This window comes from Pogona vitticeps, chromosome 2 (genome assembly GCF_051106095.1).
Source record: "Pogona vitticeps strain Pit_001003342236 chromosome 2, PviZW2.1, whole genome shotgun sequence".
NCBI lineage: Eukaryota > Metazoa > Chordata > Lepidosauria > Squamata > Agamidae > Pogona > Pogona vitticeps.
The window spans coordinates 94,693,239-94,714,744 of NC_135784.1; the positions used below are offsets into that span (position 1 = coordinate 94,693,239).

At 42.7% G+C, this 21,506-nt stretch overlaps 1 protein-coding gene across 1 annotated transcript; it reads left to right on the forward strand.

Moving 5' to 3' along the window:
• On the forward strand, window positions 1-21,271 carry CD74 (CD74 molecule). Its single transcript, XM_020806790.3, has 9 exons — window positions 1-296; window positions 6,332-6,507; window positions 7,477-7,547; window positions 10,220-10,282; window positions 11,786-11,881; window positions 13,115-13,184; window positions 16,585-16,773; window positions 18,504-18,575; window positions 19,934-21,271. Exons 1-8 carry the CDS (start codon window positions 232-234, stop codon window positions 18,560-18,562), a joined length of 789 nt encoding a protein of 262 aa, XP_020662449.3. The 5' UTR covers window positions 1-231; the 3' UTR covers window positions 18,563-18,575; window positions 19,934-21,271.
• Window positions 21,272-21,506: the final 235 nt, after the last annotated feature.

The following is a 21,506-nucleotide window of genomic DNA, read 5'->3' on the forward strand; positions in this document are numbered from 1 at the left end:
AGCACAGTGCAGCCCCCGCTAAGACCTGTATAGGGTATTAATGTGGGAGGGGAAAGGACCAAGGGTATTTCCAGTTCTTTAAGTCCTGCAACTTTCACTTCCCACTTCCTTGTGCTTCAAGAAGCTTCTGAAGAGCAAGACAGGTTTCACAGAGCCTGTGCTGGTGCAAGGCAGAGCATAACCCCTGACTACAGCCCCAGAAGTCAGCCAGCGTCTCAGGAGACCCACAGCATGGAGGACGACAGGAACAATCTTCTCTCTGGTTCAGTTGCTGGTCCTATAGGACAACCAGCAGGGTATTTATATTTTTTGAGGATTTATTTATTTTTTCTCTTGCATTTTTAGTTATTTCCCTGGGGTTTCCTCAAATTTTCACAAGGAAAAGTGCCCTCGTGGATTCCCAGAGAAAGCAGAGCACGGAAAAGTTACTTTTTGGGAGTATAACTCCACCAGTCTACTGGGGAACTTGTAGTGCTGGCCATGCAGGCTGTGGGTTTTTGGATGTTGTAATCCCAAGATGTAACTTCCCCATGCCTTATTAGGGAGGCACACGAGAGCGAAAAAGGCTGAGAGTCTGGTAAGTGTGTGGCTTCCCTTCTGCGTAACTCACCTTGCCTGAAAACTCCAGTGATGTGGCAGGAAGGCAGGCAGTGCCAATGGAGGGAGAGAGGAGGTATAATCCCCAGGTATTGGGTACAGAAACCAACCATCATGGGGATTTTGTGCTTTGCTTCTGTTCTCTCTGAGAAGAAGAGATATAGGATACATTGGCCTTTGAAAAGCAAAGGGATGTTGTGCAGTAAAAGCTTTGGTAAGGGAAGGTGGGGAGCCAAGTAAGCAAGCTGCAGGCTGCGCACATTTACTCAGGAGCAAACCCTTTCGCACACAGTTGAGCTTGCTTTTAAGCGAATATGGGTAGGATTACACAGCACAGATGCTCCCTGTGTTAGTTTTCCAGTCCACTGAAAATGAATGCTTTGTCTCTGGGTTTCTGGTCCCTTAATCTCAACTTTTCATGACCCAGTAACTAGTTTTCATCAGATTAATGTGGTTGTGTAGTTATTACATGTTAATTTGTTCAATCTGTCTGGGGTGGACAAGGGGAAACCGTCATGGCATTATGGCAATGAAGACTTCACAAGGTAAGTTTGGAGCAGAAATACTTATTCCCCCTTTATGCTAATTTTTCAGATATTGTGTTTTGTCCATGAAATTTATAGCCGCCAGTTGAATATTTTGGTTGTTTTTCCATTGCAAGGCAATGAATGGTTTCCTCCTCTCATTTTTGACTGGTACATGAGATATTTCATTTCTTTCCTATAATTTTAATTCTGAGTTTTACAAAAAAAATTTTTGAAAATGTGGCTTACTGCCTATCTATCCCTTCCAGAAATACAGCTCTCAGGTATGGCGAAATCAAAATGCTAAACAAAAATCTATATGACATCTTTGTTGCAAAATGCTGGCGACAAACAGAAAATATGAGATTAAAATTTCTGTTTAAAAACAACAATGATGAGGAAAAACATTCCCGCCATTTTGTTGTTTAGTTGTTAAGTTGTGACCCCATGGACCAGAGCACGCCAGGCCCTCCTGTCTTCCACTGCCTCCCGGAGCTGGGTCAAATTCATGTTGGTAGCTTCGGTGACGCTGTCCAACCATCTCGTCCTCTGTCGTCCCCTTTTCCAAACAAGTCCCTGTGTTTTAGGATACCTGACTTTTGTTTCTTGTTATTAGGCTTTATGGCTTCTTATTTTTCTGTGATGAATAATCATTTGTTAACAATAATTGTTGTGCTGGGAAATCATGCAGTTGAGATGCTGCCCATTTTCAATGCATGACAAATTCTACAGCCAAGGCCAATCAGATTACAAATATCTCATGACATCAAATGTTACTAGGGCAAAAATTGTTCATAAAGCTCCTATCCATACTTTAATATGATTTACAGATTTTTCTGGCCTGTTTTCTATCCAGTATAACAATGTTGTTATATCTGTGGAAGACCCACATTTAGCTGGAATTTTTCTTTTATCTATAACCATTTTTATAAGCAACAAGCATTATGTTCAGCTTATGAATCAGATCAAATATATTTTAAAAGAATTAAGTTCAGCATGCACTTATTAGTCTCGAATTAAGAAGAGTGGGGTGAGTGAATAGGAATAAATATAGCCTTAAAAACAGCAATTTTTAAAATTTCTAATTATTTCTAACACAATACTTATGAAACAACATGCATGATGGCCGGTATATTAAGGATAGGAATTTCTTCACATAAAAAGAAGAAATGTGTAATATATTGTTTGAAGTATTTTTTTTTCAGCCACTTTTCAGGGTTTGCTTAAGTCCATTCTTACTTTTCAGGGTTTTCTAAATAGGAAATACATAGAAATGGTTTACTGTTCCCTTTTTTCTGGGGGTATCCTGGACCTGTGCAGCTTGCCCAAGGCTACGCAGGCTGGCTCTTCTCTCTGGAGGCAAAGTTGGGGGACTGAACTCTGCAGCCAAACACCTAACTCACTGAGCTATCCAGTTATCTAGCTCAGTGAGTTAGAAACCTGGCTGTCGGGATTCAGAGGTTGGGAGTTCTATTCCCCACTGCGCATCCCAGAATATCCAGCCTGTGTGGCCTTGGGCAAGTCTTGGATGCCAACAGAAGAAGGGAATGGTAAACCCCTTCTGAGTACTCTTTACCAAGAAAATCCTGGAAAAGACTCACCATAAGTCAAAATGGACTTGAAGGCACATAGCTACTATTCTTATGAGAAAAGCAGCCCATAACTACTGCATCAGTAGAACAAACGAGCCAGTGGAACAAACATTTCTTCTCTTCTACTCATGGGTTATGTCTACCCAGCAACTTATGACATCACAAGTAAAACAGATAATGATTGGCTAAAATTTAGGTGGTTTCCCAACCGGCTTCTCCTTTGACTGGTTAAGTACACAATTACCCTTTGTTACAGAAATTAATTAAATAATGGAGTGGGTAGAAAAAAGAGAAAATCCTAACAAGCAAAGTTTTACCACCATAAGGCAAAGCCCTGTGCCAGTTACAGCTCTGTAGATAGGTAGACATCTGTTAAAAAAATCTCCTGTGAATGACAGCCCAAGTCATAAAGGATGGAATGGTTGTTAAAAAAGAGAAGATAAAAGCAACCATTCAATGCCACTGCCTCTGATAGTTTGAATAAGAAAACAGTACTTCTCGATGCACATTAATGTACAAAACTGTTTGAAGCCAGGTGCCTCATTTCTCTGAGTTTGAAATTCTTTGTAAAATATGTCACAGACTCCCCACAACCGAAATCTCACCAGGTTATATGAAAAACTGTCTGTTTGTTTGTTTATACCCACCTTTCTCCTTTAAAAGGACCCAAAGTGACTGACACCATTAAAAGACCATATTTAAAATTACTGACAGTAATTATACGAATACTAAAAAGGATCAAACAACTACCACACTAAAAAAAAAAAAAGGTAAACAAAAGCAACTCCAAAAGAAAATGCCCTCAGACCTCAGACATGACTTAATAAGAAGAGCTGGACAGCACACACTCGTATGCAAAGTTTAGACAAGTTAATTTGTGGATGACAGTTCCCAGAACTGGTCATGCAGTCTAGGGGATTCCTCGCAGAAAGCTTTACTGAATGCTGTGAAGCCTACAGCCACTTGATATTTTAGAGGCCACCATTTAATGGTTCTCGTTGTTGATCATTCATTGCTCTTTCATTTGTTAAAGATACACGGTGTGGTGTAGTGGAGAGAGTGATGGTCTAGAGACTCAGAAGGTCTCGGTTTGAATCCCTGCTCATGGAAACTCATTGGGAGTGTGGATCTAGTAAAACCACTTCCCTTGAAATCCCTATAAGGGCTGTTATGAATTGATTCCGACTTGATGGTATGTATAATAACACAATTTGTTAAATGTCTAATAGCCCTCTGAGAGCTCGTGTAGTTCAGTGAGTCGGATAGCCTGTGTGCAGAGATGAGGTTGAGAGCTTGAATCCTTTCTGTACCTCCTGGGAGAAGGGCCAAGCCAAGATCCCCTGGAAGAGGTGTGGCTGATGGATGGGTTATATGCCCTGTCACCTATGCAGCCTTGGGCAGACTGCAGAATCACAGAGCACCATCGGATAGAGAGACTGGTAAACGACTTCTGAAGACTATATATATAGTGGAACTCGCCTATCTGCAAGATATGTATCCACTGTTTCACTTACATGCTGGCTGAAAATACTAAATACTGTAAAACCCTCCAGAAATACCTATTTATACGTAGGTATCACCGGGGTGTATTTACCAGGTCTGGCCACTAGAGGGAGCCAGAGACAATGCAGTGTACAGCGTTTGCAAGTTCTGCGTTTTCCAGCCTCTGTTGGGGAGGGACTTGGCATCGATTCCCCCGCTGAGACCCTCGTCCCACTGGACCTAGAAGACCCTGGAAAGGTCATTCGGAATGGATTTGATGGTGCCTAACCGTAATCACCGTCTGAAATCCCTTGAAGTTTAGGAAATGCTATTCTTTTTTTTTTTTTTACAGGAGATTCATGATTAAAACTCTCTTTTTTAAAAATAAAAAATAAAAAATAAAGTAGCTGGAGTGGATGCGAGATGGATTTTCAACCTTTCCTTCCATGATATTTCCCAGGTTCCGCTCCCTTCCCATAGATGCACACATGGAGAAATCTATAGAGATTTCCATGAGACTCAGGTGTATAAACACAGGAGTAGGTGATACTTTTAATCGACCATTAAGAATATTAAAAAAAGAGAAAGGAATGAGCTTTCCAGGATAACTCGTCTTCTTCAAGGCTGGGCATCAAGTTCTTGTGGGCAGTTCCAAACCTAGGTGCTGTTTTTAATGTCCCAAATTCACCTGGCTGACGGGGTGGAGGCCAGGTAAGCTTCTTAGATGGAAAACAGCTGCAGCATGCCTGTTCAACTCCCAGAAATCCTGGCCAGTAGAGGTGGTGGTGAAGGCTTCTGGGAGTTGTAGTACAAGAACATCTGGAGGCCCAAGGTTGGGGACCACTGCTTTATCACACAGTACTACTTGTTTGATGTCAAGAGCCCATGATGTCCAAGAACTCACATTGGGCTTCTGTTGATGCCCTGATTCTATGGCATCTTGCAGTTTCCATGACCATGCCGCCTTAACCAGATTTTTACTCAGATGTATGTTTTATTATCAATGTATACATTTTGTACAAATCTACAACTTCCCTGTAAAAATGCATGGGAAGGAGACTTAAATTAGCAAAACATTGGTGGGGGAGAACACAACCCTCCCTCTTCAATGTATAGCTACTATCCTTTTTAGCCCCTCCTCCATGACTGTCATTAAAAATTATGGGAAGCAAAATTCTAATAAGATCCAGTCACAGATATCCTGCCGCCCTGTCTAGTTTCACCGTTTGTGAACAGGACAAAGCATTCCGTTTTTGTCTGCAAGCTGGAGATACGCCAGGGTAGAACTATTTGCATAGTCTACATTTCCTGCTGATTATTTTGAGCCGGGGCCCTTTCTGCTCCCTGAGATGAGAGGAAACCCACGGGGGGGGGGGGGCGTTGAGTGAGCCGTGACGTGTGTGTGAGTGGGCCAAGATGAAACCTTATTTTAACAAGCAATATTATGCTTTGTTCTTTTATGCTTTATGCTTTATTTATAGTTAATGGTTGATGTATATTTTCTATGATAGATTTTTCTGTAATGAGTTTTAAGCACTGTATGGATTATGTAGTCTGTAATCAAAATACCTTGTAAACTTTGTAACAGAACTCGTGTAACTTTCCATGCTATAAGATTACATTTCCTGCCCTTGTAGTCTTAGAACATCTTCCCACATTTCTGCACCACAATTACCTTGATTCTTGTCAGACCAGCAATAAGAGAAATCAACATTATAATGAGATAAGAGGGAAAAGGAAAATATTTCTTCAGACATTCAGGCAATATTTTTGCACACCCTGGGTACATTTTGACTTTAGGTCAAGGGAACACGGGGGCACAACACATATTTACGCATAACCAATGCTTGGAGTTAATTGGCACTGTTAATCCAATTAGAAGCAGGATCCAAACTTGGGGTTCAGGGAACCAATAAGGGAATGTTTTGCTTTATTGCTCTTTGTGTAAAACCCTATAAAATGCCTATGCAATTTCTAATCGGGGCTCTTCTCTGCTTTTAAGATGAAGAGTCCGGCTGTACTTCTTAAATAAAAATTGGCTTCAGTATCAGCGGTGTGTGTCTTAGCCTGTTATTCTTGCCGGAGATTCCGAACATTAATTTCAAAGGTAACATGTGCTTCTCTTCTCTCTTGCAGGGGCTCTGGCAACCGCAAGGCTGTCTACTCAGCTCTTTCTGTCCTGGCAGCTCTGCTCATTGCCGGCCAGGCAGCCACCGTCTTCTTTGTGTATAATCACCATGACAGGATCACCAAGCTCAGCATGGACACCAAGGAGCTGAAACTGGAATCGCTGACCAACAAGCTCGCTCAGAGTTAGTAGCTTTGCCTCAGAGTTTGCCTCCTTTGGCTTTCTAAACAAGGTGGCCCAAAGGGCAGGAAGAGGGTAACCAAAGGCCTGTGGCTTGTCCCCAGGACCTGCAATAATTCCAGTGTCTTATGACTGACCCGGTAATGTAGAGGGAGGTGCATTTTAGCCATCACATGTGTGTGTGTGTTGTTCTGCTTTGCTTTTTTGCAGGCAAGTTGATTCTGGGTTGTGTCACTCTTGAGAAAGCAAAAGCGCCACCTGGTGGTAGAGGTGTGCAAAGGCTATGAAAGGCAACATCAAGGGAGCAGAGGAGACGAGAGATGGAGGGCAAGGTGGAAGGAGGAAGAGAGGATGTTTTATGCCAGTGGTTCCTAACCTTTGTTACTCGGATGTTTTTGAACTGCAACTCCCAGAAACCCCAATCAGGACAGCTGGTGGTGAAGGCTTCTGGGAGTTGCAGTCCAAAACTCCTGAGTAACCCAAGGTTAAGAACCAGTGTTTTATGCTGTCAAAATTTAAATTGGTAGAATCTGAATTACATCAAAGGAAAACTGATTAACCTGTACGAAGCCCCTTCTTAGGTGTACTAAGCGCACCTAAATGTGGTGAGGGGGCTTGAGTGTGTCAGAGAAGCCAAGAGCAATGCTCTCTGGAGGCTCGATTTCCATTACGAGCCTGGCCTCCCAGCAGGGTCACCCAAGGGAGAAGGTCCATAAGGTGAAACACCAGACTAAGGCACATACCCCTTCTTCAGGAGTACAGGCCACATCAGGTGAAGAGCATACTGTAGGTACTTCCAACAGAGATGGGGACAGAGAAACTTCTGGAAGGCAGGCACGGGGCAGCAGTGGTGGCTGAAGGTGCTGCTGGTGGAGGACCCACCTAGTTTGCACAAGGCCTTTGTCTGCTTGAGAACATTTTAAACATTCTTCATTTGCGTTTTGTACTGCTTTTTGTTTCCCCCACCCTACAGATTCCAAGCCAGGAAACAAGATGAAGATGTCCATGGTCAATATGATGCCCCTGGCCATGAGAGATGAAGAGGTAAACAGGCGAGGCAGAGATGGTGGTAGAGAGGAGGTGTCAGAGTTGAATACTGTAGGATGATCTTGCTTTTTGATCCGTGCCATGTAATTGCTCCAACCCTAATTTTGCAGAAAACTGGTGGAGGTGAGGGAGGACATTCATCTCTTGGTGCCCTTCTTTCCAGCTAGTCTGTGGGTGACAGCAACAACAGAGGGTGAAGCTGTTTTCTAATTTCCTGCATGCATGAGATTTTGAAATAGCTCAGTCACCAATGAACAAAGACCTAAAGTATAGGTGTCCCTGACACTAATATAAGCGTAGGGCTGGAAACAACAGTAATGGAGCTTGCAGCTCATTAAAAAGTAACAAGTTTTACTGAGCATAAGCTTTCACAAAGAGTGCCCCCTTTTACCTGATAACATTGACAAAAGTTTTATGCCAAATAGAAAATGTGAGATTTTAATGTATTCGTGAAGGCTTTCACGGCCAGGATCTAATGGTTGTTGTGGGTTTTTCGGGCTCTTTGACCATGTTCTGAAGGTGGTTCTTCCTAACATTTCGCAAGTCTCTGTGGCCGGCGTCTTCAGAGGACAGGAGTCAGAACTCTGTCCATGCTCTGTTCCTACTCTTGTTCCTCTGAAGATGCCGGCCACAGAGACTGGCAAAACGTCAGGAAGAACAATCTTCAGAACACGGCCAAAGAGCCCGAAAAACCCACAAGAACCATGAGATTTTAAGTTGCCGCAAGACTGGCTGGAACTTTTGCTATACTCTATCTATCACAGCCATCCTGTCAGAAATCTCTGTGATTGAGATATGGTCCTACTCAATAAACAATAGCATGCTTCCATCAAGAGCATGTTGTATGCAAAGCGCTTTCACACATGATGCAATCAGATTGATTGATTGATTTAACCACTCTGGGCAGTTTAAAACAAAATAAGACCATAGTCAAAAGGGACGTGGTGGCGCTGCGGGCTAAACCGCAGAAGCCTGTGCTGCAGGGTCAGAAGACCAAGCAGTCATAAGATCGAATCCACATGACGGAGTGAGCTCCCTTCGCTTGTCCCAGCTCCTGCCAACCTAGCGGTTCGAAAGCATGCAAATGCAAGTAGATCAATAGGGACCACCTTGGTGGGAAGGTAACAGCGTTCCGTATCTAAGTCGCACTGGCCATGTGACCACGGAAGATTGTCTTTGGACAAAACGCTGGCTCTATGGCTTGGAAACGGGGATGAGCACCGCCCCCTAGAGTCGAACACGACTGGACAAAAATTGTCAAGGGGAATCTTTACCTTTTTACCAACAATTATAATAAAACAACATAAAATTGACATCAGGCATCAAAATAATATACTGACTAATGTAGGGTGTATCCAGCTCTTTCAGACCCCACATGAGTTCTGGAAAGGAACCTTAGGGCTCTCTCCAGATGGACTCATTCTGCTTCAGCTCAAGCACTGTAGCCATATTCTTCCTACAAGGACGCTTTCAGAGCACAGAGTGGATTGTTTCATTTGGTCGGTTTGACGTGAATGGAGCAAGACAGCCTGTGAGGCCAGCCCTGTCCTTACCATTCATTCGGGCACTTGCATAAATGGTCTGAGGTGAGATTAACCTCTCTTGCCAATGTTATTTGGAGGGCTGGATCAACGGGATGATACCAAAGGTCACCAGCTAGTTTGGGAACACCAGAAGATCTAATGGGAGGAAATTACATGGTTGCTCATTTCACGTCATTTAACTTCATTTCTATCTCATTTCATGTAAGCCACAACTAACGTTTTTAAACTGATTTCAGTGGGATTTGAGTGCAAACAACTTTAGTCTGGATCCACAACAAAGCAAAAAGTGTGCTGCTTACATACTGCCCCGTAGCACTTGAAGCAGTCCTTGGGCGGCTTACAAGTTAATTATGCAGGCTACACATTGCCTCCCCCCCGCCTGCCCCTCCCCCGAAGATGGGTACTCATTTTACCGACCTTGGAAGGATAGAAGGCTGAGTCAATCTTGAACAACACATCTGCCAGAGTATTGGAACCCTAACCCATCCCTTCAGGGTGTGCTCTTAGCTTGCTGGCAAATCAGAAAACGGGCTTTGGCCCTGCTGAGACGACCCACTCCTGGTGTATAGTGTAGAGGATTAGGCTGAGGATTTACAGGCAAGAGCTTGTGTTTAAGGCACTCTCCAAGGGCCTTCTCCTGGGGCTAATGGAGGAGAGCAACCTGTGACTCCGGGGTGGAAAACATGGAATCCTGAAGATGTACCTGGGGCTGCGGTTCCTGTTAGCCCTGGGCAGCATAACCAATGGTGAATGATAATGGCAGTTGTCGTCCAACCCTACTTCCTTACGACTAAATCTGCACTTAAAATTCTCTCAGGCAAGCAGCTCAGGACTCACATCAGCTCAGTTCGTGACACTTCCTTAGGAATGTGTCTTAAATGTGTCTTTGCATTCCTGTGTTGAAACTTGATAATCCTTGAGATTCCTTCCAAGTATATAATTTTGCTTTCTCTCTCATTGTTCCAATCTGTTTATTTCTGCAGACTTTGTACACAGCTACGGTCATGTGCACTCCTGCTCCACACACTAGGGGCATCACTTGAATTCTCCACTATCACCACTCAAGGGAACCTGGACCCGCTTCTCAGGGTCACTAACTTTCCACATTTGTTCCTCTTTCTGCAGTCTTTGGAATACGAAGCCAAACTGACCAACAGCACTGAAGATCAGGTGAAACGTGTGCTCTTGGTAAGAGTCTCATATTCACCCCCATGTGATAGATAGTCTAGTGCACGTTCAGCCAGGCTGGTCATCTGGAGCTCTAGATTTATGCCTCCAGAGTCAGAAGCATCAGACTGAACAGCCTTAGTCCAGGAGAATGGCTATCCTGCCACTGCCTTCCGGCCATAATATCTGACAGGCATACAAGTGTTGTTACAAATGGGAAACAATGCTACAAATGGGTAGCATTGGACAAAGCATATATATAATAAAGTGAAATGAAGGTGGGGTGGGCTGAGTTGGGGGGTAGGTGCTTGGGCAAGCTTGCCTTCAATGTATCAGCCTGCAGTGCTAAATGGAGCAGCAGTTCATTTCTTCAGCAGTGGCAACCTGCATGCTTTATATGCCGTCAAGTGACTCCTGATGATCCCAATAGGGTTTTTGAGGTGCACAAGATGATCAAGGAGTGGTTTTTACCAGTGCCGTCTCCCCCAATGAGTTTCCATAGGCTGAGCAGAGATTTGAACCCAGATCTCCTCCGCCCATCCCTCTATCCACTGCACCACACTGGCTCTCTCTGGGAACCAGCGTCATCAGAAACGGCCAAGGACAGTGGCTGCTATGTGAGCCGTTCTTCCACATGTGCGCATAAAACTTTTTTTGGATGCTGGTTAGACATCGGAGCCTGAATATTGACTGTGAAAAGTGAATAGGCATCCAAGTAGCTACTTTGGAAATCTTCCCCCACCTAAATAAAAGCAATAAATACAGCACACACTAGTTCTTCTAAATTATCTTGGAGTGAGAAGTAAGATGTGTGGATAATTTGACCTGCTTTTCATGTGGGGTTATGCTGCTGAAGATGGATCCCAAAAACAAATATTCTTCTTTTTTATAACAAAGGCTGAGGCAATGGGAGGCGTAGTGCGTGCTGTGAACATTTATTCTGAGAACTTGGGGAAAGGCAACATGTTCTGCTTCTTATGTCAGTTTTTCCCACCATGACTCTTGTGACACTGTCCTGGAGAGCTCAGTGGTTTAGGGATCCAGCTACAGAGCCTGAGGTTGGAAGTTCAATTCCCCACTGGGCCTCCTTCGATATATTTGATGATCCATAAGGCCTCTTCCCATGCCGTCTATGCTTTTCCCTGAAACTACTTTGGCTTAGGTTGGTGAAGACTGAGTTAGAGACCAGACTTGTCACTCACACCTGATTGAATCACTAACATCACATTCTTCGTTTACAGAGCTTGGAAATGTTACTTTTTCTGTTGTAAGCCCTAGAATCCTTCAGCCAGCATGGTGAGTGCACATGCTGCCTGGGGGATTCTGGGACTTGTAGTCCCTGATTCTGTGTTTCTCAGGCTGTGCCTTTTCATATACTGCCAGTCCAGACTTTCCTTGCCTCCCATTTGATGATAGGGTTAGCCTTGTTTAAGCCATATCAGCCTAACCTAGTGCTATCACCTTCCGGGCTTCCAAATTTCTTCCTCCTCTTATGCACCTTTGTTCATGGTTTCCCACCAACAGCGGGAAAATCCTATGAGAAAATTCCCAGAATTGAGCAGCAGCTTCATGGAAAACATCAGCCAGCTGAGGAAGCACATGACTTATGAGGATTGGAAGGTAAGGGTTGCAATCAGTCCTGGAAATCCAGGAGGGGGATGATGAAGACAATCTTATTTACCACTTTTTTTCCCCTCCACAACCTCCTACACCTCTTTGGTCTGCCAATGGCTGCTTTTGCTTGTTGTGTCTTGTATTGATACCTTCTGTACCTTTATTTGTTAGGGTGTCTCTCCCTAGGTGGACTGTCTGTGTTGTTGTCCAAGAAAGTTATTGCCAAAACTTCGACTTGGTTGCTATGAGTGAGTCGGATGGCCAGTTTTGTATTTGAAGCTTGCTGTTTCTCTCCTCTCTTAAAAAGGAAGACTTTTCCCCAGAGGTCAGAGTTAACTGCACCTCATTTCACCTGGTTTCCCCCCTGCGTCTCCCCCTTTTCACTCATTGATGGAAGACCACAGGTATATTGTGATGTTACAGTAGCAACTTTCCACGCATGGGGGATTATGATTTGCTGCCCAGCCCCTACCAAGTCCCCCAGGCCCTCTCCTTTCTCTGCTTTCTCCTCCTTACTGCTTGTTTCCCTCCCACAATGTCTGTGGCCTTGTTTTAGGGCCATTCACTTAACATGGGGCTTGTGGTTCCTTTCCTGTTCTGTCTTGTTTTTCTCAAATTTCATAAGCTAAAACGCACATGCGCGCACTGTTGGCAGTCTACTGTTAAAGTGCTACAACACTATAGTTGCCACTTTAAGACAGATTTTTCCACAAAGTTCACAACACAATTGTATATGGCAGTGCCAACAAATCTCCATATTGGTTGAGTGCCATTTATTTTTATTTGGTATGCACCTCAGTGTTGTCATCCCTTGGCTGTCGCTTTCTATATGCCCCAGCCTCTCCCTTGCCTCCATATATGTGTGCCCCTCTCTTCCCCACTCACTGCATGCACCCAGCAACAACATGGCCAGTCCACCTAGGGAGAGACTCTCTAACAAATAAAGGTTCAGAATATATCAATACAAGACACAACAAGCAAAAGCAGCCATTGGCAGACCGAAGAGGGAATGTTGTTTGGACGTTGGGGAAACTAAACTAACTGAGTTGGGCAAAACTAACACTTCTACAAGAGTGCTTTTCCCCGCCAGATGTCTGGCGGAACCCTCTGCATACATTCTTTTCTGACCCAGTTCCAAAATAGACAGCAAGCTATTTGCTGGCTTGCTTCATTCAGTAATCCACACTGGCATCTGAATCTGAGATTCATGTTCTCAAAATGACATCTGCTCTCTTCTAGGCTTTTGAAACCTGGCTGCACAAGTGGCTGCTCTTCCAGATGGCCCAAAATGAGATGCCAGAAGAAAAAGGTATGGAGGGTGATAGGCTAGAAAGGGATCCTTTGGGGAATAAATCCTCTGCCCCTCAGGGACTTGTTTTGATACATTCAAACCATATTACAACCCAACATTATGATGATGATGATGATGATGATGATGATGATGATGATGATGATGATGATGATGATTATTATTATTATTATTATTATTATTATTATTATTATTATTATTATTATTATTATTATTATATTATATTTTATTTTTATTTTTATTTTTATTTTTTGCTGAAGTTTTATGGCATTGTAACGAGAGACAGGAAATCAAGTCAAATGAATAATAGCAATTTATTTGGAAGGAAGAACTGAAAGAGATCTAATGTATGCTATATATCTTTGCAGGGGAGTTAGTTGCTATGGTAATATGTTGATTGATAGAACTAGATATTATAGAGAATTTGGGGCTGCGGTTGAAAAAGGCAGCCCTGCGTGGCATTCTTCTATCAGACATCTGTGTGATAACCCACACTCATTTCCGTGCTCCTGACCGGCAGCCACCAGTGGTGGCGTTCTGGGGAACAGAGTCCCCCAGATGCAGAGAGTGAAAACGTTATGACAGACATCAGAAGTGGGTAACTTCTACCCTCCAGATATTCTAAACTACAAGTACCATTGTCCCTAGTTGAGGCCGATGGGACTTAGAGCCCCACAACAGATGGGGAACTGCAGATTTTCCACTCAACATACCACCTTCCTTCTGTCTCCTACAATGGATGGGATCCAAATGAACCCTTGTGTGAGTGAGAAGAAGCTTCTTTTGTGTAAGGAGTCGTTTCTGGGTATTCCAACCCTCTCCTCCAACAGGTGTTTATTTATTTATTTATTCAATTTATATGCCGCCCACACTACCCAGAGGTCTCTGGGCAGTGTTCTCTCCATATCCTCCATTTCTCCAGGGATAGCTACGTTTGATGGCAGAGGAGACTGTGGAGGACTGAAGTGGTGGAAAAGTGGTGGAACTCTGCCAGGAGCTTGTTTGACCTAAGCCAGCATTTGGTTCTTTTTCCATGCAGGCTGAGGGGTGTCAGACAATCATTCAAAGGCCACGTTTTCCCTGCTTTTCTCCCCAAATCAGGCATGGGGAACATGTGGCCCCCTAGATGTTCCTGGGCATCAACTTCCATCTGCCATCCTCAGGATAGCCAGTGTTTAAAGGATCATAGAGATTCAGTCCTGCAACAACATGTAGAGGGCATGGGCACTTTAAAAATGCCGTATTTTGCTTTGTACACATTGGCTGAAATGGCTCACCTGAATGGCATAACTCTATTACTCTACTCATAGTGTAGCATCACCTTTCCCTACATGGTATCCTCGAGATATTTGGATTACGGTTTCTGGGAGTTGTACTCCAGTCCACCTAGAGGGCGCCAAGTTGTGAGAGGGCAAGCTGGTATAAGGTGGTACCTTGTTTATGACCCGATGTGTAAGAACATTTCCTCTGTATCAGTTTCTGCACCTTTGAGATATTCTACCACAACAGAACTGCAATTCACTTCTCATAAAGCCACTGGAACAACCTCTGAATTGGGGATATTAGGGACATGCACTGGCTTTGCAGAAAAGTACCTAAATGGGGCACACAGGAAGATCTGTGAGATTCTGGATTAGCTACAGGGTGATTTAAGAAGCCTTCCCCACCCCTAACCCTGTTCCAATTGTCCTTGGGTTGATATGTATGCCCCTACAAGTCACTAAAGTTTGCTCCTGTATATAGGGGGTTAAAAATGCTAAAACGTAAAAAAAAATTGTCGCCAGTTGCAGATTAGGGGGAAATGAAACTAATACTGTAGCACAGAAGGGGTGGAAGGAGACTGCCAAGTAACGTGTCAATAAAAGCCAAAATCTACCCTTGGGTAGTCCAGTTGCTGAGCCCGCCCACCCTTTTCTTTTTATCTAGCTATCTTTATTACACTTCAGATTGTGTGTGTGTGTGTTGTGAAAGTCAGATGGGCACTACTTGCACACCTGTAATGTGTCTGTTGTTTACTGCACCTCTGTATTACCTTTTTTCATTAGCCAAAATGTCCAACAAATTCATTGCCTTATGACAAAACACAATTATTAGAGTTAAAATAAAGGATCTCCTTGGAACATGAAAAACTTGCTTATTTGTACTGCAAGGCGGACCATTTTGCTCCTGCACTGGGCTTGAAGTGGGGAACATGAAAGGAAATTGCTGTTTTTTCCTTCCGCTTTCAAGAAGGCAGTGCCAGCAGTACAGCAGAACTAAAACATGGCGAAGGAACATATAAACCTGAGCAATGCACGGAAAACTGATTGGCAGGCAGCGATACCTTTAAAACAGCCATTCTCAAAGGCTTCTCTAAAGGTTGACAGAAGACATTTGTTGCAATGAAGATCCATTCCCAAGATAAATCTTTAAAAAATGTAAAACAGCTTCTATCCTGACTGCCCTCTGAATTATTGACAATAATATATATATTATAATTATTATATTTTAGGATTCTTTTTTCTGTGATATCAATGGTTTCAGAACTAAATCCCTGAAGCTGGATTTTTCATACTAATTAGCCACTCAGCAGTAATTGGACACAACCCCATTAGCAGAATTTATATTAATACTACCACCATTAAGCAGTACTCATTAGCATTTGCTCTTGTTAAGTTAAATGGGTTCCCTGGGAGCCATCATAATAAAATAGCTGCCCTAATTAAAGTGCCATATTGTTACAAAAACATTCTTTCCTTACTCTTCCTTCCCCCACGGTGCAGTCGTGACGGAATAACCCATTTTCATATGACGGGCAGTGTACACGTCCAGCCAAACCAGAAGGCAAAGCTTTTCTCGGACTGCTCTCTGTTAAAACATTTATTTGCAGGGTAGTTGGATGAAGGCTGAATGTTTGAATGCACCCTGTTCTGCCTAAAATATGCTCTGCATGCAGAAACATAGGTTGCCAAGGAGAAAAGTACATTTGCTGTACTTAGAGGGGGAAGCATTCAAGTATCAGACCCCATCTTGCCACCCAGAGCATAAGAGCCTAGGGGATGTTTTACCTCTGCATCCTGTTTAAGACACAGATTTACAGACCATGAATGAAGAACTTTTGGCTCTCTAAATGTCTTGAACTTCAGCTCCTGGAAGCCCTAGCCAGGCTAGTCAAAGGGTAAGGGTTATGAGAACGGGAGTCCAGAACAGCTGGAGAACCATATTTTCCCATACTCTATAAAACTGCCAACAATGTCCATTAGATGCTGCCCATCAGGTTGGAGAATTGTGGCCAAACGTTGGAAGGCAGCTCCCCTCGTCCTGTATAATCAGCTACAGTATGTTGATTGAGAATGAAAGGAGTGGATAGCAATCAAGGTCACACACTAAATTTCCTTGGTTTTTGTTTTTGTTTTTAAAGTGAAAACCAAGTGCCAGCAAGAAGAGTGTGGTAAGGGTGTCCACCCAGGAAGATTCTGTGCCCAGTGTGATGAAAAGGGCGACTATCTGCCTAAGCAATGCCATCACAGCACTGGGTACTGCTGGTGTGTCTACAAAAATGGCACAATCATTGAGGGCACTAAAGTCCGTGGACCACTGGACTGCACTGGTAAAGGGTGTTTGTGTGTGTGTGTGTGTGTGTGTGTGTGTGTGTGTGCTATCAAGGGGCAATGATGTTAACAGACATGCTGGTGTTTTTTTGTTTTGTTTTGTGTTTGTTTTACATTTTTAAAGTAAACCAGCTTATGAGTAGTTTGGGAACAATGTCTCAGTGGCTCATGCCTTGAACCAATAAGTACCCATACTAGTTAAGGCCTAGAGTGATGGACAGAAGGATTTAAAGAGCTGGGGAGACAACGAGAATCTACCACCCAGAGCCATGCTTGTTGCGGAAGCCTGAGCTTCTCCCCATGCCCCCCCTTTCCTATGCCCAGGTTGCAGAATTCAGGTTGCAGGACTTGCTGTCAAGTCAGACTTAAGCTACACTGGTGACTCTACTGAGCTGTTTTTTCCCCCCAATGAATCAGACTCTATTGTGACTTGGAACCTACCCACTTCTTTTTTTTCAGGGGAAAATGCTTGTTTTTTTAATAGGGACTCAGACTTGGGGCTTGGTACCCAAGTCTTGGAGCCAAAGACTTGATCCCTGTCCTATGCTCTGGATGGGGACCACTGCCGTTGGTTTCATGTTTCCTGATTGGTGCAGAACAATTCGAGGCCCACAACCAACTTATTCAGAAAACAAGCAAGGAATGAAAGTAGATCAGAATGCCTGGCTGCCCATTGGTTGACCCCAGTATCAATTCAGCTTCCGCTCAGCTTGTGTTCAAATGCCCTGCTAACGGAAATTTGGTTTTTAGCACAGGAGGCTAAAACTTAGCATTAACAGCTTCATTCTCAGTGGAAGAGAAATTGAATTCATTTTCGACACATGCTCTTTAAGCTCCTGAATCTGCATCATGAGGATAAAAGTTGGTCAACAATATTTGGTACAATATTTGGTAACATGCAGCAATAGCACTGTAACTGAGCTGGATGTTATGGTTTCCTGTTTCACAAGGTATGCCAAACTTCATAACCAGTGCAGCAGCAAAATGAAAAAGAAACACAAAACAGAAACGACATGGCTTAAATACTGCATTTGTAAATTATCCAGTCACAATTTTATTCTTGAGGCTAATGTCATGACAGATACTTCAGAACATTCATCTGCATGTCAAAGAGCACTAAAATAATATGAAACTTGGTGGCTAAAATCCTGTTACTCCAGTATAAGTAAAATTGTGTAAGTCATGGCAGTGAACTGTATTTGATTTAAACGTGCTGGCTGTGTGCATGGTTGTGCAGCAGCTGTGTTTGACACATGACTGGCACCTTGCTCAAAAGTGCAATTTGCTGTCACAACTTATGCAATTTAATTTACTCCAAAGTAGAATCCCAATGGCTAGTATCTTCCACTGTGTCAATTACTATTTTTATGGCAATCAATCAGATTCTTTCTCTCATTCTCCCTCTTTGTATAATTAGCCACAGCCTAGGAAAGGACAGGTTTAAATCATTCCATCAGTGTCTTTACTTTTCAATAAGTACATGAGCTCTACTGTAGTTAGGAGGACCAGAAATGTTAGTTAGTAGCTGCCTATCTGCCAGATTTGAAATGAAAATTTCCCATCTGCAACCTATAGAGACTAATATACCCAAGTATCAATTACTGTAGAGTGCTGTGTGGATTAAAACACTACATATGAGAGTAGAAAATGCCTTAGAAGAGATGTGGAATCGAAGATATCTGAGTTTACTGGAAAGCACTGTGTTTTTTTTCTATCTCTCTCACTGTAGGAAAGGTGAACATTCTGGATGCTGAGAATGCGACTTATTCGGGGCTGGAGTTGAACTAGTGAAATGCTCAAGGTAATCTCAGAAAAAGACTGTTAGGTCTGGCCAAGAGGCCTATTGAGTCCAGCATCCACTGCAACCAATCCAAAGCCTCCGGATAACCCAAAAACATGACAGGAGGGAACTGTCCAGCTGGTGTCATTCCTGCTAATGAGAGATATACTGCCTTGAATCTACAAGGTGGTATATAACCAACAAAGCTAGTAGTAACCATAGATTGATAGCCTTAATTTTCATCTGAAGAAAACAGATTTGATCAGGATGATCTAGGAATTTTATTTTATTTATTTCTCTTAACCCAGCTGTGACCAACACATCTCAGGGCTGGGGGGCAATCAACAAAATTGCTTCAAAAGCATCAAGAACTATTCAAGTACTTAACAATTCTGCAATATAACCAACATAAAAACACAGCAAATAGAAAGACTGGAAACCAAGCTATGAAGTAAAAGCAATGTTGGTACATGCTGGGTCTCAAATGGTGGGGGGCTTCCCACTTCCAGGGTGCCACAGCAGAGAAAGCCTTCTCCCAGATCCCCATGCCGTATATGCCCCATGGTTGGGATGGCACATGCTGCCCAATCCCCCCCTCCCCAGTCTTAATGACTTGGTATCATTGCCCTTAAGATCTTAGTATGTGGGAATGTGTCTTGAAGACCTTTTTTGGTACTGATATTGTCAGCTAGATGCACAAAAAGCATGGCAGACAATATACCATATAAAATGGAAGTTCATTTTCACAGTGCCTGAAAGACATGATTTATCTACCCAGATGGCATGGGTCTTGCTGAACCTGTAATTACCAGCCCCTGATGTGCACAGGCAGGCAGTTCCTGGGGACCAACCTGGAATGAAATATAGAGGCAGTGCAGCAATGCAGAAGCTGCATCTGCACCAATATTCTTTCAAAGTTAGCAGGTGGTCGTTCTCTGGGAATTGAAGGTTAGGTATATAGGTAACAGGAAGACTGTGAGCATAAAAGCCAAATGGCTTTCTTGGTACAGCAAATATGCTCAACTAACAAAACTCGATAAAACTGGATTTTAAACATTTTGAGTATGAGTTTTAACATAATCACCACTGCTGTTTGTTAGAAAAGTGCTACAAGCTAGCAGGGAGAAAAGCCTAGGTACAGGAGAACATGTTTCAGTATACAGATAGGTTAACCTTAACTAAAATAATCCGTAGGCTTTTATGACAGCATTTCAGTCAATGCTGTTGAGATCTTCCCAACCTTTTTAAAAAGGGGATTTCAAATAACCTTAGTTGGCTGAACAATATTGTTTTAAAAAAGGAATTTTCTGTTGACAGGAAACAATGGAGGCTCTTTTGGTTACCATCTACCTTAATTTTCCCCCTTCCTCTTTCCTCAGAAAATGGTGGACAAACAAGGAAGTCAACGCCAACCACATCAGCTCAAGGAGCCCAACTTATGTTCTTCAGTTTGCTCTAGTTTCTGCAATGCTTTTGCATTGATTTCTTGAATTAGATTAGCAGCAACCATTTCTAAATGCCTTGGCTTAAGCATTAGCTTTAATGGAAAAGGATAAGGGTGGGGATAGTGATTACATTTCATTGCCTGCTGCGCTCAGCCTTGATTTACCTTTTCAGAAAATGAGAAAGAGAAAAGCCATTCAGCCTTTGTACAAGACCCAAAAACCAGGGTAGCTACTAAATTTGTTGGACGACTAAAATATATTAGAAAACAGATGAATATTCAAGCCTAGTGGGACCCTTTGCATAGTATTCTAATGTTTTAGTGACCCAATACTTTTCGCCTACCCTCATTTTTTAATTTCTTACGAAACTAACTCTTATTAAGACCTCAATAGAAAAACAACTCTGAGAGAAAAATAATCTTTCCTTTGATATTCAACTAGTTACTTCTGTGTGGCCATTTACACAAATGGGTAAGCATTCACTGCAATTTTTTTCACCGACAATAGGATTAATGCAGTACAAGATTTACTGCAGCTAAAAATTTAGAAAGATAGGGCACCCCTTTCCCCAAGAGATTTTTAAAAATGTATTACTGTACACTGAGTCACACTGCTACTCTTTGCCCACTGGGCAACTTCTAAATTTATGGAAGTCCTACAAGTAAAATGAGAGGCTCAGATTCCTACTGATAATTTCATTTATTTGCATGGATATGAAATGCTCCCTGTGGCTGTTCCTTTCAGACAGCATAGCTAATGGCGATGGATTATGGGAGTTTTAGTCCAAAAAGATCTTGGGCGACCCTCAGTTGCCTATCTCTGTACTAGAGGGAAGGAGATATTGGAAACGTTTTCTACAAGATGGTTGATAGTGCAGAATGTTCTGCTTAGATGAACCCATAACATGGAGTCCGCATATTTTGAGAAGTTCTGTCCCCTTTATAATACCAACTTAGCCTGGCACCTGTTTAGTGGCATTCCTCACATAGTAGCAGTGGGCTTGTGAGTACAGCTTTATACATTAATCAATGTACTGGGGCTAATTCTGTCTCTTATCCAAAGCAGTAATAGGTTTTTCTTTCAGTTATATTGTTGAGTGCTTTCAAAACAAAAACTGCTAAAACATGATAGGTCCTTTGATGCTCATCTATACCATTTTAGTATATGAGATGCTAAGTGTATGTTTTGAATGTATAATCTTTGATAACATACTCACCAAGATGATGATTTTAATTATATCTTTTGAAAAAATAAAAATAACCCAGTAATGAAGCACTGTTGTCTGATGAAATGGATGATTGACTCCTTATCACTCCCCATGGCATGTCAGAGCATCCTATGAGAAAATTACCAGTTGTTGGAGGGTAATACTCTTACAAATCCACCCATTCCACTGAGCTGCTTGGTGTGGTTTTTATAGTCCATATTCCTATGGAAGAAAAGACCCTTATGTTCTAGTGATAAACTGTAGCTAACCACGCAACTAGCATATTTAGTCCAGTCGTGT

Bases quoted from the DNA above. Each gene is read 5' to 3' on its own strand.
- CD74 (XM_020806790.3), top strand. From the start codon at position 232: ATGGAGGACGACAGGAACAATCTTCTCTCTGGTTCAGTTGCTGGTCCT. The intron at 6,508-7,476 runs GTTAGTAGCTTT...CCCACCCTACAG, and splicing joins GACCAACAAGCTCGCTCAGA to ATTCCAAGCCAGGAAACAAG. The intron at 13,185-16,584 runs GTATGGAGGGTG...TTGTTTTTAAAG, and splicing joins TGAGATGCCAGAAGAAAAAG to TGAAAACCAAGTGCCAGCAA.